Source organism: Nothobranchius furzeri, chromosome 9, assembly GCF_043380555.1.
Source record: "Nothobranchius furzeri strain GRZ-AD chromosome 9, NfurGRZ-RIMD1, whole genome shotgun sequence".
Classification (NCBI taxonomy): Eukaryota; Metazoa; Chordata; class Actinopteri; order Cyprinodontiformes; family Nothobranchiidae; genus Nothobranchius; species Nothobranchius furzeri.
The window spans coordinates 73,645,121-73,663,404 of NC_091749.1; the positions used below are offsets into that span (position 1 = coordinate 73,645,121).

At 42.6% G+C, this 18,284-nt stretch overlaps 1 protein-coding gene across 11 annotated transcripts in view; it reads right to left on the reverse strand.

The window, feature by feature from the left end:
• LOC139071863 (protein mono-ADP-ribosyltransferase PARP6) overlaps positions 1-18,284 on the reverse strand; it is a 64,299-nt gene that overhangs the window by 19,703 nt on the left and 26,312 nt on the right. For all 11 annotated transcript variants that reach the window (XR_011521668.1, XM_070555182.1, XM_070555184.1 and 8 more), the window contains exons 20-22: positions 13,609-13,688; positions 12,665-12,728; positions 12,184-12,268 (exon numbers count right to left, since the gene is read on the reverse strand). Coding sequence is in view for 10 of the 11 variants with exons in the window: in XM_070555182.1 (XP_070411283.1) it covers positions 12,184-12,268; positions 12,665-12,728; positions 13,609-13,688 (229 nt within the window). In the remaining variant the exon portion in view is untranslated. The remainder of the gene's footprint in view (positions 1-12,183; positions 12,269-12,664; positions 12,729-13,608; positions 13,689-18,284) is intronic.

An 18,284-nucleotide genomic window follows, 5' to 3' on the forward strand; every position in this document is an offset into this window, starting at 1 on the left:
CGGCCTAGATGTACAAGGTCCTCAGGGGCGTTATAGCTAACGCCATAGAATTAGCAATGCGTCCCTTAACCAAACATTTAATAATAAAAAAAAATAGATAAATAAAAATAAATAAAAGCTAACTGATTAGGGAGGAATTATTTTACAAAGGTGGACCAAAGGACCAGAATTTATATTTTGTTGAATTTTGTTATAGAACATTTTATTTATTTATTTATTTATTTATTTATTTATTTATTTATTTATTTATTTATTGTGTTACAGATATACAAGGTGTCACAATGCTGTATAGAAACACAACTAAATGTATCCTTGTTGTCATGAATGTATTTCTTGTTGAATAGTGTAGAGTAATAGAATCTAACTGAGCCTATTGAGCTGAACAATTGTTGTCATATGTAATTATATTTCCAGAGCTACTGAGAATTATTTTAATAGACAATCAAATTGATGTTATGTTAGTTGAACTGTGAACCCAAACATGATTGGCTATGCCAATAGAGTGAAGCATTTGTTTAAGTCTGTAAGACTTTATGCTGTGATGTGACGAGAAGGGTCGATGCCAACTCGCTAACAGTCCTGTTGTTTACAGGCTGGGTTTTTTTTTTTCCTTGGGTTTGATCCCGACTCCTATGATCACTCACTTGGAACGAGAACTGGATTTCTTCCTGACGAGGGAGATGGCGAGCCTTAACCACTGAACGAACCAGGACATCTCAAGTAACTGAAGAGCAGACTGCTCTCTTCTGTGAACAATCTCAACGGTGCGGTAGGAAAAAATCGCACCACCGGACTCTGACTTTCACCCCAAGCGTGGGGATTTGACTTGACGCCGGCTGACTTGTGACTCATATGATCAAATCTCATACCGACCATTTTACTATTGTCGATTGTTTTCATCTGTTTTTGTGTGTTATCTTTATGTGTTATATTTCCCATTATTATTAAAATTTAGTATATAAACCGTTTCATGCTATACCCGTGACTCCAGTCATTCTTAAACAACCTCCAATTCTCCCCGAACCTAATTATTGGCCCATTTGTTTATTTTTTCTTTTAATTATCTTATTGTATCCTGTAATCCGGTTACATAAAACTTGGCGAGCCAGCCAGGAGAATTGTAGAGTTGTTACCTTAGCTAACCATTGACTGACATCATAAGAGTGCCTGGAGGTCACAGTGGTTTGCCATTTTGGCATTATTGGTACTTTTGAGTGTTTTAAAATGGAAGTTGTGAAAACAGAAAAGGTCAAAGTTTCAAATGCTGTTTTAATCAGTGGGTTAACTGATACAGACCTTGATAACGAAGTCTTTGGGTTTATGGAAGGATTCGGACCAGTTAACAGGCGCATTAAGTTACCAAACTGTGATCAGATTATTGTGGAGTTTCAACATGAAGCCACTGTTAAGGAATTAAAGAAACAATGTTTACCCTATGACAAACCTTGTACTAGGAACCCAGATGTTTTCTTCCATATTCAAGACCTAGCCAGCGCGTACAGTCTAGAAACTAGCACATCTGCCACTGATGCCTATCTGTCAGAGCTCAGGGACATAGCTGCGCGTAGCAATCAATCATTTAAAGACCTTCTAATGGAGGAACTGGCAAAAATTGGGGAATCTTTAGGAAGGGATACCCATGCATCTGAACCAGTCACTGAACCAGAGCCAATGCTCCATAGTGACCAAGTTACATATTCCCTGCCTTTAACACCAGAAGTTAACTATATGAACAACTCAAAGGACAATTGTCCACCTACAGAGACTGGAAAACAAAACCCTTGCATTCCACCAAATCTTTTAAACACACCTGAGGTTCAGCGAGTTATTGTGGAACACATTGTTAAAAGCAGTGAGGTTATCCCTCCGCCTAGTTCACAATACAGACTAAAACCGTTCTCAGGGCGAGTTCCACACCCTTCTTTTGAAACTGACTATGATACTTGGCGTAGTAGTGTAGTGTTATGCATAAATGATCCTTCACTCACCAAGTCCCAAATTGTACGAAGAATCGTGGAGAGTCTGTCAGCCCCAGCAGCGAGCATCGTTAAAGCTCTTAGTCCAAAATCCGACCCGGAAACGTACCTTGAACATCTCGATTCAGCTTACGCAGCTGTCGAAGACGGCGACGAGCTCTTTGCTCGCTTTTTAAACACAAACCAGGACAGTGGTGAAAAACCTTCCGATTACTTTCAGAGGTTATACACCTTGTTAAACCTAGTTATTCAGAGGAATGGAATTTCCTCCAGTGACGCCGACCAGCAGCTGCTCAAGCAGTTTTGCAGAGGCTGTTGGGACAGCTCGCTGATTTCAAACCTGCAACTCGAACAAAAGAAAGACAACCCGCCTCATTTTACAGCACTTCTCCTCAAACTGCGCACTGAAGAAGACAAACAGGCTACTAAAGCAGCACGCATGAAACAACACTTAGGGGCACAACGAACTAGAGTGTATTCAAATGTGCAAACAACATGCTCTCAGAGTAAAAACACTTGTGAACTGGAAATAGATGATAACTGTGATGACTTACGCAAACAAATCGCTGAGCTCAGGAGCCAAATTGCACAGCTTAAGGTTAACAACACAGATAAAAAGGCAAAGAAAACTCAAAAAGAGTCAAAACCCCGTGTGGGGACTAAAATTCCAGATGAGCCCAAACAGATTCAGCAGATAACAGCAGTGGTGCCCAGACCAAAGCCTGGATACTGTTTTAAGTGCGGAGAAGATGGGCACATAGCTTCTAGCTGTAGCAACGAGCCAAATCCAGCACTAGTTGCAACTAAAAGACTTGCTCTTAGACAGAAGCAGCGCGAGTGGGAGATGTCAAAGCCAATTGCTCAGTCTCCTCCTTTAAACCGGTAGAAGCTCCTATCGTGGGACAGATAGGTGCTAAAGTAGAACCAAGTCCCTCTAAGGAAAGGACAGAGAGACTTTTTTGCAAGCCAGTTCATGCTCATTCAGTGCCAAAACTTCCCAAAAGATTAGTGGGTGGGCGATGCACAGCTACAGTCTCAGTTAACAGTGTTGAATGTAATTGTTTACTGGATTCAGGGTCCCAGGTAACCACCATTGCCAATTCTTTTTACCAAGAACACTTACCTGACCTCTCAATTAAACCCATCAGTAATCTGTTAGAAGTCGAGGGCGCAAACGGTCAAGCAGTTCCTTATTTAGGATACATAGAGATAAGTGTCACATTTCCAAAAGAGCTCGATCAGTCTGGACTTGAGTTACCTACCCTTGCGTTAGTGGTTCCGGATATAAGCTCAAACTCTGATACACCACTACTCATTGGCACAAACACACTCGATCCTTTGTATGAGCAATTGTCTGCCAATAACTTACCTGATTCCAAGGCACTCTCTTATGGGTACCAACACGTGCTAAAAGCCTTAGCAGTCAGAAAAAAACAAAGCAAAGATGGACGAGTTGGTGTGGTGAAGCTTCGAGGGAGAACCCAAGAAGTTCTCCCTGCAAATAAAAAACTGTTACTAGAAGGGTTTATGCAACCCAGCCAAAACAAGCATGAGCCTTATGCACTCATTGAACAACCCACCAATGGTTCTCTACCAGGGGGTATAATTGTAGACTGTTGCCTCATTTCCTTACCTTCACATGGTCCATACAAAGTACCTGTTGTACTAAGAAACGAAACTAACCATGACATCACATTACCCACTAACTGTGTGATCGCTGAGTTAGTTAAAGCCGATCGTGTTATGCCATATCCAGAACCTGACAAAAGTGATCAGAAAGTACTTGCGGCGTGTAGTTCGCAGCAACAGACTTCACCTTCAAACCCTCCTCTCAGTTTTGACTTCGGTACTTCGCCCTTGTCCGAAGAATGGAAAGGGAGGATCACCAACAAACTTAACACTTACTCCGATGTGTTTTCGCACCACGATCTTGATTTTGGTCATACACAACAGATAAGACATCACATCAACTTAAAAGACGAGACCCCATTCAAACAGAAATCTCGGCCGATCCATCCACATGATTATGAAGCCGTGAGAAAACATTTGGAAGCCCTCTTGGAAACCGGTATAATAAGAGAGTCGGAGTCTCCATTTGCCTCACCAATAGTGGTAGTTCGGAAAAAGAATGGTGAGGTACGTCTATGTATAGACTATAGAAAGCTTAATCTGCAAACCATTCGCGACGCATATGCCCTGCCTAACTTGGAGGAGTCCTTTTCTGCTCTCGCTGGATCACAGTGGTTTTCTGTGATGGACCTCAAGTCAGGTTACTATCAAATAGAGATGTGTGAAAAGGATAAACCTAAAACTGCTTTTGTTTGCCCGTTTGGGTTTTATGAATTTAACCGTATGCCACAAGGAATAACAAATGCTCCAAGCACTTTCCAACGGGTTATGGAAAAGTGTATGAAGGACATTAATCTGAAGGAAGTGTTAGTTTTCCTAGACGACTTGATCGTCTTTTCCAACTCCTTGGAAGAACACGAAACCAGACTTTCTCACGTTCTTGAACGGCTTAGAGAATACGGACTCAAGCTATCACCAGATAAGTGTCGTTTTTTCCAGACATCTGTGCGTTATCTTGGACATATAGTATCTCGAGATGGCATAAAAACCGATCCAGATAAGGTGGAAGCACTCAAAACATGGCCGAAGCCTCAGACTTTGAAGGAACTCCAATCTTTCTTAGGATTTACCGGTTATTACCGACGCTTCGTTAAAGATTACTCAAATATTGTCAAGCCACTAACATCTCTCACGGCTGGTTATCCACCCAAACGGAAAAACTTTAAAACACCACCATGTAGATCAAAGTACTTGAACCCCAAAGAACCCTTTGGGAATCGTTGGAGCCAAGACTGTGAGAAGTCCTTTCAAACTATTATTGAAAAACTTACCACTTCGCCAGTTCTTGGCTACGCGGACGCAAAACTCCCATATCTAGTACACACAGATGCTAGTACGACCGGACTCGGTGCAGCGCTATACCAAGTGCAAAACGGTGTCACACAGGTAATCGCTTATGCAAGTCGCGGTTTAAGCTCTAGTGAAACTAGGTACCCTGCGCACAAGTTGGAGTTTCTAGCCTTAAAGTGGGCCATAACAGATAAGTTTCATGACTATTTGTATGGGAACACATTCACTGTCATTACTGATAATAATCCGTTAACTTACCTCTTAACAACGGCAAAACTCGATGCAACGAGCTATCGTTGGCTAGCTGCGTTGTCCACCTATAATTTTGACATCAGATACCGTGCAGGTACACAGAACGTTGACGCGGATGGCCTGTCTAGGAGGCTGCATGATAAACCTGAAGACAACTCAAAATTCACTGAGGAATGCCAACGACTAGATGAGTTCCGATCTCATCTTTTATCCTCTGTCAAAGAAGTCGAGCTTCAACTTCAAGCCGAAGCAGTGAAGGCAACATGCCAAAAGCACATGGTCTTGGATGAGACTGATTCTCCTTGTGGTTTAGTTCAGTCACTTGCCATGTCTGCAGCGGCCATTCCAGACCTATTCCAGTTGGAAGACAATAGTGACAGTTTCTTTGCTGTGCCCAAGTATAACCATGCTGACCTTGTCTCCTTGCAGAGGAAAGATCCAACCATTGGCCGAGTCATTCAGCTGCTTATGACTGACAATAAACCGCCAACTGATACTATTGCAGAACCCCCGGTGGTTCTTAACCTTTTGAGAGAGTGGAAACGGTTTGAGTTTCAAAATGATTTACTGTACCGGAGACGCCAATTAGGACCAGAGACATCATTGCAGTTAGTCTTGCCTGATTCATTACGTTCAACAGTCATGCAAAGCCTACATGATGATATGGGGCATCTTGGGGTTGAACGTACGACAGATCTCATTCGGTCCCGTTTTTACTGGCCAAAAATGGCTAGTGATATCGAAATCAAAGTTAAAACTTGCGAAAGATGTATCCGTCGGAAGGCCCTCCCTGACAAAGCTGCTCCAATGGTGAGTATTACCACCACCAGACCTATGGAGTTAGTTTGCATGGATTTTCTCTCCATAGAACCAGACAGTAAGAACACTAAAGATGTCTTAGTGATTACAGACCATTTTACAAAGTATGCAGTGTCCATCCCAACCAAAGATCAGAAAGCCACCACCGTCGCGAAGAACCTGTGGGAACATTTTTTAGTCCACTACGGGTTTCCTGAGCGTCTTCATAGTGATCAGGGACGGGATTTCGAATCACGTACAATCAAGGAACTTTGTTCTTTACTTGGTATCCGTAAAGTCAGAACGAGCCCTTATCACCCTCGTGGCAACCCCGTTGAACGGTACAATCGTACATTACTCAGCATGTTGGGAACTTTACAAGCCACTGAGAAACATCACTGGCGCGATTTTGTAAAACCACTTACTCACTCGTACAATTGTACAAAAAAATGACGTGACGGGATACTCTCCCTACGAGCTAATGTTCGGTAGGCAGCCTCGGTTGCCTATAGATATTGCCTTTGGGTTACCGCATTTGAACAAGCCCTCTATAACTCATTCTCAGTATGTTAAAGAACTGAAGAGTCATCTGGAACAGAGTTATGACATTGTCATAAAAAACTCTCAAAAAACAGCGAGGAAGAACAAAGAACGGTTCGACAGAAACATTCGTGAGTCCACACTAGGTGTGGGAGATCGTGTTTTAGTCCGAAATCTTCGCTTAAGAGAAAAGCATAAATTAGCAGACAAATGGGAGCAAACAGTGTATATAGTTCTCAAACAGATGGAAAACTTGCCAGTATACACTGTAAAACCAGAGAACGGAGAAGGACCCAACAGAACACTCCACAGAGATCTTTTACTGCCTTGTGGTTTTCTCTCTTCATTAGAAAATGAAACAGAACGCGTTACGAAACCTAACAGACCTCATACAAGACAGAGTTCAGCCTTAGAACCTGACCCAGATGAGCCACTTGACGAAGAGGTAGATGAGTTTTATTACTCTGATCTTCCACAAGTGCTAAACCGACCATCCTATCAAATAGCGGTCACCTTGCCAAATAGGGAACTCATAGCAGATTCAGGACCGGTAAATAATATTCAACAACAAAACACACTATCCTTACACACAGGGGATCGCAAGGAACCAACCTTAGCTGGTAATGAAAATGCTGAATTGTCCTTACTTGACAAAGGCATCAACACCGAAACATTCTTACCCGACAGAATGAGTGAAACTGCGACATTCTTACCTGAAAGAGTGAAAGAAGCAGCAACATACTTACCTGAAAAAACGAAAAAAAACGAAGTATACTTACCTGACGTAGAAACGGGGGATGAAACTAACACAAACCTACCTCAATTGGATGGTGTCCTAAAGTCGCAGCAACGTGATGTAAGTTTTGAACCCATCATACACGATCAGACACATACATCTGAAAAGACCAAAGTCTTAGAGAATAGCTCATCAGCTCTGTCGGAAACAGAGAGCTCACTTCGTCCTGTCTCAGTTGAGAATCAAACCGAAACGGATGAGCATGATACTGTGCAACCAGAGATGTATGTCAGGAGATCTGAACGAAGTAGTCAGCCTCCTCAAAGACTAACTTACTCTCAATTGGGCAATCCACTAGTGACCGTAGTTAGGTCCCTTTTCCAAGGACTTAATAAAGCTTTTATTGACTCTCTTACTCAAGAAGTTGTGTACCCCGTAGAAACAATGCACAGGGACGTGCATGATATTTAATGGGGGAGGATGTAACCCAGAAGCTAGAACCTTAATGAGGTATTAACTAATTGGCTTACTAATATGATCCATCCTCAATTTAGATAAAATATAAAATATAAATTAAGGAAATTAACAATACTAATTAATAGATATCTAATTAACTAATAGATAATTTCATAATGAATTATTGGAAGGGTGAATAACTAAAATAACGAGTTTAATATTAAACATCGGTTAAAACAAGAATCTTGAACATCACTAACAGAAACAGAAGAGGAAAGCTGTATACTATTGGTCCAGGTGGGAATCTGAAATTTCATTGGCTGAGAGAAATAAGTCCCGCCTCCGCGAAATAAAACCGTGCGACGCAGCTGAGCGAGAGGAGAGACAAACGGCTGTGCAGCACGCAGATACAGAAAGCAAAGACTGAGCGGTTAGAGAGAGAGAGAGAGAGAAAAAAAAACAACGGTCGAGGCCGTGAAGAACCCTGATTTGGGTGCCGCATAGATAGAGGGAGAGGCGGACTTGACTCCTTCTAATAAGAGCTAGGAACTTGGAACCAACGCGGTGAGTAAAGAAAAAAGAAGAGAAAAAGCTAACGATGCAACTTAAAAAAAAAAAGGAAACTTAAATAGCTTATCAAATTAATTCCATTCTTATAGATTTGTGTGGAGACGACAGAGTGAACCAATCCTCTGTAGGAGGGAACCGTTGGAGCGCGTTGGTGAGTGAATGAGATTAAATTCAGTAAATTATTAAATTCAAAAAGCTAATTACAGCAACCGAGGTGACAGCAGTGGGCTGCTAGACGTTAGATCCCAGGAGTTAACATCTCAAACTACCAGTTAACGGTGGTAGGGCATATAGGAGTTAACGGCTCAAACCGCCAGTTAACGGCGGTAGGGCATATGGGATTCCCAGGAGTTAACGGCTCAAACCGCCAGTTAATGGTGGTACGGCCTAGATGTACAAGGTCCTCAGGGGCGTTATAGCTAACGCCATAGAATTAGCAATGCGTCCCTTAACCAAACATTTAATAATAAAAAAAAATAGATAAATAAAAATAAATAAAAGCTAACTGATTAGGGAGGAATTATTTTACAAAGGTGGACCAAAGGACCAGAATTTATATTTTGTTGAATTTTGTTATAGAACATTTTATTTATTTATTTATTTATTTATTTATTTATTTATTTATTTATTTATTTATTGTGTTACAGATATACAAGGTGTCACAATGCTGTATAGAAACACAACTAAATGTATCCTTGTTGTCATGAATGTATTTCTTGTTGAATAGTGTAGAGTAATAGAATCTAACTGAGCCTATTGAGCTGAACAATTGTTGTCATATGTAATTATATTTCCAGAGCTACTGAGAATTATTTTAATAGACAATCAAATTGATGTTATGTTAGTTGAACTGTGAACCCAAACATGATTGGCTATGCCAATAGAGTGAAGCATTTGTTTAAGTCTGTAAGACTTTATGCTGTGATGTGACGAGAAGGGTCGATGCCAACTCGCTAACAGTCCTGTTGTTTACAGGCTGGGTTTTTTTTTTTTCCTTGGGTTTGATCCCGACTCCTATGATCACTCACTTGGAACGAGAACTGGATTTCTTCCTGACGAGGGAGATGGCGAGCCTTAACCACTGAACGAACCAGGACATCTCAAGTAACTGAAGAGCAGACTGCTCTCTTCTGTGAACAATCTCAACGGTGCGGTAGGAAAAAATCGCACCACCGGACTCTGACTTTCACCCCAAGCGTGGGGATTTGACTTGACGCCGGCTGACTTGTGACTCATATGATCAAATCTCATACCGACCATTTTACTATTGTCGATTGTTTTCATCTGTTTTTGTGTGTTATCTTTATGTGTTATATTTCCCATTATTATTAAAATTTAGTATATAAACCGTTTCATGCTATACCCGTGACTCCAGTCATTCTTAAACAACCTCCAATTCTCCCCGAACCTAATTATTGGCCCATTTGTTTATTTTTTCTTTTAATTATCTTATTGTATCCTGTAATCCGGTTACATAAAGTTCGAACATGGTGTTCGTTATGGCCAAACTGCGGCTTGCACAGAAGTCCAATAACAAAACACCGCTCGAGTTCTGATCAGGTGGGCCGTTCCTCCCAATCACACCCCTCCAGGTCAAGCTGTCATTGCCCACGTGAGCATTGAAGTCCCCCAGCAGGACAATGGAGTCCCCTGATGGAGCACTATCTAGCACTCGTCCCAGGGACTCCAAAAAGGGTGGGTACTCTGAACTGATATTTGGCCCATAAGCACAAACAACAGTCAGGACCCGTTCCCCGACCCGAAGGCGCAAGGAAGCTACCCTCTTGTCCCCCGGGGTAAACCCCAACACACAGGCAGAGAGTCTCGGGGCTAACAAAAAGCCAACCCCAGCCCTCCGCCTCTCACCCGGAGCAACTCCAGCAAAGTAGAGTGTCCAACCCCTCTCCAGGTCTCGGGTTCCAGAGCCAATGCAATGTGTCGAGGTGAGTCCGACTATATCTAGCCGGTACCGCTCAACCTCTGCCACAAGCTCCGGCTCCTTCCCCGCCAGCGAGGTGACGTTCCATGTCCCAAAAACTAGTTTTCTTGTCCGGGGATTGGACCGCCAAGGCTCCCGCCTTGGTCTGCCACCCGATTCACATTGCACCGGACCCTTCATGTTCCTCCTGCGGGTGGTGGGTCCACAGTTGGACGAGCCCATGTATCCGGTTCGGGCTGGGCCCGGCCGGGCCCCATGGGCGAAAGCCCGGCCACCAGGCGCTCGCTCACGGGCCCCAACCCCAGGCCTGGCTCCAGGGTGGGACCCCGGTAACCCTCCGGGCCGGGTACTCCGACTCTTCGTTTTCACCGCCATGAAAGATCCTTCGAACCGTTCTTTGTCTCACCCTTCACCTAAGACCAATTTGTCATGGGAGACCCTACCAGGGGCACAAAGTGCCCCAGACAACATAGCTCCTAGGATCATTAGGGCACTCCTAGGATCATTAGGGCACTCAAACTCCTCCACCACGATAAGGTGACGGTTCAAGGAGGAGTGGTTTTGATCGGAGTTTTCAAAATAGATCAAAGCAGATCGATCAGGTAGGGTTGTCACGGTAACCAGTGTAGCGGTAAACCCCGGTAAAAAAAAAAGTTGACAATAAAAATAACCGTCTTGTTTTTTTAAAGAACTATATTATCTCGGTGGGTTTACCGTGGCTGCGGTGTAGGGGCGCTGACCCTTACCAGCCACCGTATCATCTGCTGAAGTTGCAGGACCGGCGGCACATGCGCACTTTGTTGTTTACAACCAAAACTTTCTTGAAGCTAAAGCTGAAATAATGGCCAAAGGAGGAGACGGCAGTGCTCAGGACATTTATTATCCCTCAAAGAAGACAAAGTGGGAAGTACGGAGATATTTTAGATATTTGAAGAATGCCGAGGGAGTTTATAGAAGACGGCTATCCTGTTTGCAGCACGTGCAGAAAAAGTATCTGTGAAAGGCAGCAACGCTTTAAATCTCATGACACATCTGCGTGACCATCACCCACAACTCTACAGTCAACGCAAGGCAAGCTAACGTTAGCGCTTTAGCTAAAATGCGTGATCCGAGGATTTGGGTTGAGGGAGAATGCAACGAGTCGCTATATAAAGCAGCCGCAGCGCCGCTACCTGCATATAAAAGGTGTCGCGGACACCCCCATGTTGAAATGACGCTATGCATTACGGGGCTCCCAGGGGCAGATAAGAGTTGGTCTCTCTCTGAGAATAATTATGAATTTAACAACGATTACTGCCTGATGACATTTTCCCACATCTGCAAAGCTCACTGGAAGGACACAAACCGAGGACAATATTTTCCTGATATAGGGTTTATTACTCAAGTAAGGGTAAAAAAGTATCTGATTAGAAGGCTACTTGAGTACTGAGTATCATCTGGTCTAATATTTTTAAAATGATGACATCAAACAGACAAAAAATAGACAAAAAATAAGAAGTTATGGGCAAATATTGGTATTTTAAACACTAAAGGGGAAAATGTAAACAAATAAACAACTTAATTACAAAATAACACATTTTAGGCCAAATTTTGACACAAACTGAGGACAATATTTTCCTGATATACAGGGTTTATTTAATTGTGTGAAAATGTAGCACGTTTAAAAAAAATACCGCGATAATACCGAAAACCGTGGTAATTTTGGTCACAATAACCGTGAGGTTACATTTTCACACTGTGACAACCCTAATACAGACCATTTTAGATTAGGTTACATTTCCTTTATTCCCAGATTATGTAGTTTGTAGCACTCATTATAATGTTGTAGAAAATTTCTGGCCAATCCACGTGATCGGTATCGGTGATCGGTATCGGTGATCGGCAGCAAAAAACCTGATCGGTGCATCCCTAGTAACCAACATTGCATTTTGAGTGAGACGATAGTATTTATTTCTGTAATTTTCACAGTTTGAACGTTATTATTGAGAAAGACTTACACAAAAAAGAAGCGGGTGCAGACGTGGTCGGACACCGGACACACCCATATGTTTCCATGTTTCTGCAGATCCTTAGATGTTATGACTGGTAAAAAATAAAAGCATGAATAAATAAATAAACACACAAATAAATGAACAAATAAACAAATAAAACAGAACAGAAGTCATAGTTTGTACTTTATTTTGAGTGTGCTATATGACCTATCATGTTTAGATGCTTTAATTTGATGATTTTTGTAATAATGACAATAACTACATGATATTAATGTTGTTGATTATGATTACAAATTAACTGACACATGTTCTATTTTTGACATTTGAAAGATTTGTTAATATAAAAATAATCAAATTTGTGTTTTTTTTTTTATTATTGAAAGGCCTTTTACTTTGATATCTATTTCAAACAATAAACATCGTATTTACAGTGTAAATCATGTGTGTACTGCACTGTCATGCATTCTTTCTTCAGCACATGAGTTACCTTCACAAAGAGCGATGCAGTTCAAGTTTCGACTCTGAAGAAATCTTGATTGTATTGGACGACTCTAACATAAAAGACAAGAAAGAGGTTTCAAATCTTAAAAAAACAATAGTTATAGTTACGTTCTGAGTGATGTTAGCCCAGATCTGGACAAGTGGGGGAGTAGAGGGAGGTGGAGTGCAGTCGGTAAAGACGACTCTCCCTTGCCCTGCCTCCAACATGCCTCCATCTAAATAGGATAGATTATCCAGAGTTATCTCAGTAGTTATGCTGCTATAGGCTTAGACTGCTGGAGGACACACGTGTGTGTGTGTGTGTGTGTGTGTGTGTGTGTGCGTGCGTGCGTGCGTGTGTGTGTGTGTGTGTGTGCGTGCGTGCGTGCGTGCGTGTGTGTGTGTGTGTGTGCGTGTGTGTGTGTGTGCGTGCGTGTGTGTGTGTGTGTGCGTGCTCGAGTCGTGGAGGATGGCTGCTTATTCTGAGCCAGGATCCTCTGGAGGTTTCTTCCTGTTAAAAGGGAGTTTTTCTCTCCACTGTCGCTACATGCTTGCTTAGTATGAGGATGGCTGTAAAGACTCTGACACTAGTCAGTGACTCGATGCAACCTGCTGGGTTCTTTATATAGGAAACTTGTTACTGACTGGCTTAATGACCTGACGTGTACTGGGACGTTTACTGTGTGAAGGTCCTTGAGACGACTCCGGTCCTGATTTGGCGCTTTAGAAATAAACTGAATTGAATTGATACAAATACTGAAAGTTTACATGCAACAGAAGACCATCTTAAACGCATTTAGCTTATCGAGCTGACATCCTCAGCCCTTATTTTCCATGTCTCTGTTTTGACTATAAAACTGTATCCACTGGACTCAAGCATATTTTGACAAAACCAGGGTTTGTTTGTTTGTTTTAGTTCTGAGGATCTGAATAAAACAATGTGTTCCTCACCTGCGGTATGGTGTTCATGCGGTTGTATCGCTGCACTAGCTCATCTTTGGTGGGCATCCGATGCTGTCCTTTCCCCATTCCTGCAGGAAAAACCAATAAAAGTGCACATCTGGTCACTTAAGTCTGGAAAAAACAACCAGGTCGGTATTTTAGGTTCACAGCATCTCATGTTGTTACTAAATAATACCAATACCCACTAAATATAAATATGAGGTAAAACAGAACACGACCAAATAACAACCATCCCGATGTTTTACACTTTAAAGTCAGTTCTGTTTGTTTGCAATAGTTCAACACAAGCTTTAGTATAAATTTTAAAAAGTCACCCTGGGTTAGTTTTATGGCCACTTTAAGCTTAAGTCAGATTAGGATGGCTTCTTCTGTCATGGTCTGGTCTGCGTATCCCCTAATGTGTCTCCTTGTGTTCTCCATCCCTCTCTAAGTTCTCCTTTTGTGTCTCCTAGCGCCCTCTTGTGTCCACGTCTCCCTCATGTTTCTCCTTGTGTTCCTCACGTGTCCCCTGATCTGCAGCCCCTCTAGGTTTCCCTCCCCAGGTATCCCCCTCCCAGGTCCAGTGCTCCTGTGGTCCCCCTTAGTCACGCCCCTGTAGTTTTCCTTTCTGTGGTTTTTTCCTTTAGTTTCAGCTGTTCATTTATTCTCTTTTAGTGTGTTTATTTCCCTCCCACCGGTTCTTTAGTTCTCCTTCCTCAGATTATTAGTTAGTTATTTTATTCTTCTTGTTTTTAGGTTTTGTCTTTAATCTTAGGTCATGTTATTTTTCTTCCTCTTCACCTCACTGCCCTCTCCCTGATTAGTAATTGAGTTCACCTGATTTCTCTCCCCACACACCTGCAGCCCATCTCCCTCTGATCCTCCCCAGTGTATAAAACCCTGTCTGCAGTGTGTTGGTCGGTTCATTGTTTCTTGTCAGACTCGTCTCGTTTGCTCTCTGGTGCTCCAGTGTTTCTAGTGGGGCTGCACGATATTAGGAAAACCTGCGATATTCGATAACAGTGCTTAATGCATGAATTCCATTACAACATAACATTTTTATTGCAAAAATATACAGCTGCACCTGCTACTGTATTAGCAGCAACACAACAAACTGCCTGCATGCTGTTTCTCAGTGACTTTAAAACATCACCTCCACCATAAAACTTTTTCTGATGCTCCAAATACAGAAAAACATCCCTTACCAGGGTTTTTAGAATAAATAAAAAAATCAGAAAATAAGTTTAAATGTTAAATAATAGTTAACATCACTTAAATGCAACAGCAAATTCTCTCATTGCTACTGAACATTTTCTCCACTTATGTGGTTATGATATAAAGCTGTTGCTGTAATGGGAAGTGAACTGTGCTGGGCCAAACTAGGAGAATATTAGGATTTTCTGAGGGAAAGAGAAAAACAATCGTCTACCTTTCAGAAGAGGAACTGGCAAAAAAAATACATAAAAATATGTGAAACCGTTTGTTTTTAACCCCAAATTGAACAAGTTTACCTAGATGTGAAAAAGCAGCTCAGATGATGAAACTGCAACTATGATTCTGATAACAAGCTAACAAATTGAACTAGCTCCTCTAAGCTAACCGGCTAGCAGAGCTTCTGACTGACAGTTTATGTGCAGCAGCAAATCAACTATCCTGATTAACAAGGTTATTAAAGCTCATAAATGAAAAATCACTTTGATGTGTGGGGGAGCTTTTCCAGGCCCTCTTTAGCAGGGTGGGACTGGGAGGAGAGTGCTGTAGCCTTTTAGCTGGAAGCTAACCAGAGCCTGGGGCTAACACTAGCGACATCAAATTTATTTATAAAGCACTTTTCAAACAAAGTGCTTTACAAAATGACCCCAGATTCACATAACAGGTTAAAAACATTAACAGACATATGCAAGCACACACATACACACACGCACACACACACAGACTCTCTCACACACGAACACACACAAGTAAAAATTATATTTGGCTGAGTCCAGATGAGCCAAGTAAGGTAAGGCAAGGAAACGCCATCAGAGGAGCCGTCTGCCCCGGCAGCATCAGGTCTTCCACACTAAGTCAGGGCGCTCAGTGGAGGGGGGCATAGACCCCCACCTATAGAGCACCCAGGAAGCTACAGTCGACCACCGCTCCCGGGGCAGAGGGCCCCTAGAGAGGAAACACTGGATTAAAATGAGTAAAAATATAATAAAAGAGCTAATATAAATGACAAAAGTTAGAAAATAAGTAATAAATAAAATCATATAGACAGTAAAATAATAATATTAAATACTAAAACTGTGCTAAAATATAATCATATAGAACACGCAACAGCAAGTAATAAAATATAATCGTGTAAATCGAGAAATAAATCTGTAGTAAATATTTAGATAAAAGCTAACCTAAATAGGTGGGTCTTGAGTCTTGACTTCAAAACATGAACGTCCTCTGCGGCCCTGAGGTCCTCTGGCAGCTCGTTCCAGAGGCGAGGGCCGTAACACTGGAAGGACGCCTCGCCGTGAGTTTGTGTCCTGACTTTAGGGATGACCAGGAGACGCCTGCCAGAGGAGCGCAGAGACCGCGAGGGTTCATATTGTAAAAGCAGGTCTGATAAGAAGGCCCAAGACCGTTAAGACACTTAAAAACCATTAGAAGAACCTTAAAATGGACCCTGAAACATACGGGGAGCCAATGCAATGATTCTGAAACTGGTGTCATGTGCTCCCGCCTCCTGGTCTTCATCAGGACACGAGCTGCTGAATTTTGTAGAATTTGTAAGCCTGAGATGCTCTTTTTGGGAAGACCAGAAAGCAGGGCATTGCAGTAGTCTATCCTACTGGTGATAAAAGCATGCATCAACGTCTCCGTATTGGCCCGAGAGAGAATGGGGCGGACTCTTTTTAGATGATAAAAACCTATTTTTGTGATATTTTTAATGTGTGGGATAAAAGTCAGCTCAGAGTCAAAAATCCCACCCAGGTTCTTCACTTGTTCAGATGGATTAAAAGACAGAGATTGTAATTTCGGTAAAAACTTCTCTCTCTGGGCCTCAGGACCAACGACTAAAACTTCAGTTTTGTCCTGGTTGAGCTGGAGAAAGTTCTCTGCCATCCAGGATTCAATGTCTAAAATACAGTTAAAAAGTGCATCCATTGACCGAGAGTCATCAGGAGACATGAAGGTGGGTTGGTTCACCGGCACGTGTCGGAGTCAGCCCGGTTATTATCAGCTGCTTAACGACACCGAGCGGACTCACGTTCACGTTTGAAAGCAGCGCTGAATCCAGAAACCTCAGCACAAAGTGCGTTTGTTAATCTGAGCCAGCATGACGAACAAGGGAACGGCGCTGCTAACTCAGTTCGGGTGTTGCGTTCCATCCATTCCAACGCCATGCCGGCGTTCAGCATGAGATTCCCGTGGTGATCAAGAGGAACTACCGTGGCTGCAGAGCGGGGAAAACGCGAAGACTGAGGAGGAAAAGATTCCGTCCTGCTCTCCCGTCTGTGGTTACTGGCAATGTCAGATCGCTGGTTAATAAGATGGAGGAGATCGCGACGCTAACAAGGACAGAGAAAGTTTTCCGAGAATGCAGTGTTATGTGTTACACGGAGACATGGCTGCACAAAAACATCCCGGACCAGGTGGTGGATATAAACGGATTTACGTGTGTGAGAGCGGACAGGGACTCGGGCAGTTGTGAGAAGAAGAGGACTCGTTCTTTATGTTAACAACCACTGGTGTTCCCCCAGTCACGTTAAGGTGAGGATGGCTGTGTGTAACAAACACATAGAACTCTTGGCGGTCGGTCTCCGACCATATTATCTACCGCGTGAGTTTTCCCTCGCCATTATCATCGTTGTTTACATCGCTCCTGATGCCAACGCGGCGCAGGCGTGTGACGTCATCAGCTCTGCGACAGCGGACGTACTAAATCGTAGTCCCTCTGCGTTTGTGGCTATAACGGGCGATTTTAACCACACAAACCTCTCCACTGTTCTACCTACATTCAAGCAGTATGTGGACTGCAAAACAAGAAACAATAAAACACTGGGCCTGTTTTATGCCAATGCTGCTGAGGCATACACCTCCAGTCCTCTCCCTCCCCTGGGCAGGGCTGATCACAACCTGGTCTCCAGCCCCTTTACAGACCTGATGTCAAGAGACAACCTGCAGCCACAAAAATGGTCACAACATGGACACGGGAGTTGAAAGAGACTCTGCAGGGATGCTTTGAGTCAACGGACTGGGATGTTCTTTGTGATTCCAATCAGAACAATATTGACAATCTGACGGGCTGTGTTACAGACTATATCAACTTCTGTGTTATAATAATAAAAATAATAATAATAATACATTTTATTTAAAAGCGCCTTTCAGAACACCCAAGGTCACTTGACAGAAAACACGTAATAAAATACAATAAAACAATAATAAAACTCAAACAAGAAAAAACAAAGAGAGAAAAAGTTCAATAAAATCAGAGGTTGTAGGCAGATTTAAACATGTGTGTTTTGAGTTTTGTTTTGAAAAGGGTAAAACTGTCGATGTTCCTGATGTCTGAGGGAAGTGAGTTCCAGAGACGGGGAGCAGAGCGGCTGAAAGCTCTGCTCCCCATGGTAGCGAGACGGGCAGAAGGAACCGCAAGATGGATGGAAGAAGAAGATCTGAGTGAACGGGACGGGGTGTGAATACTTATA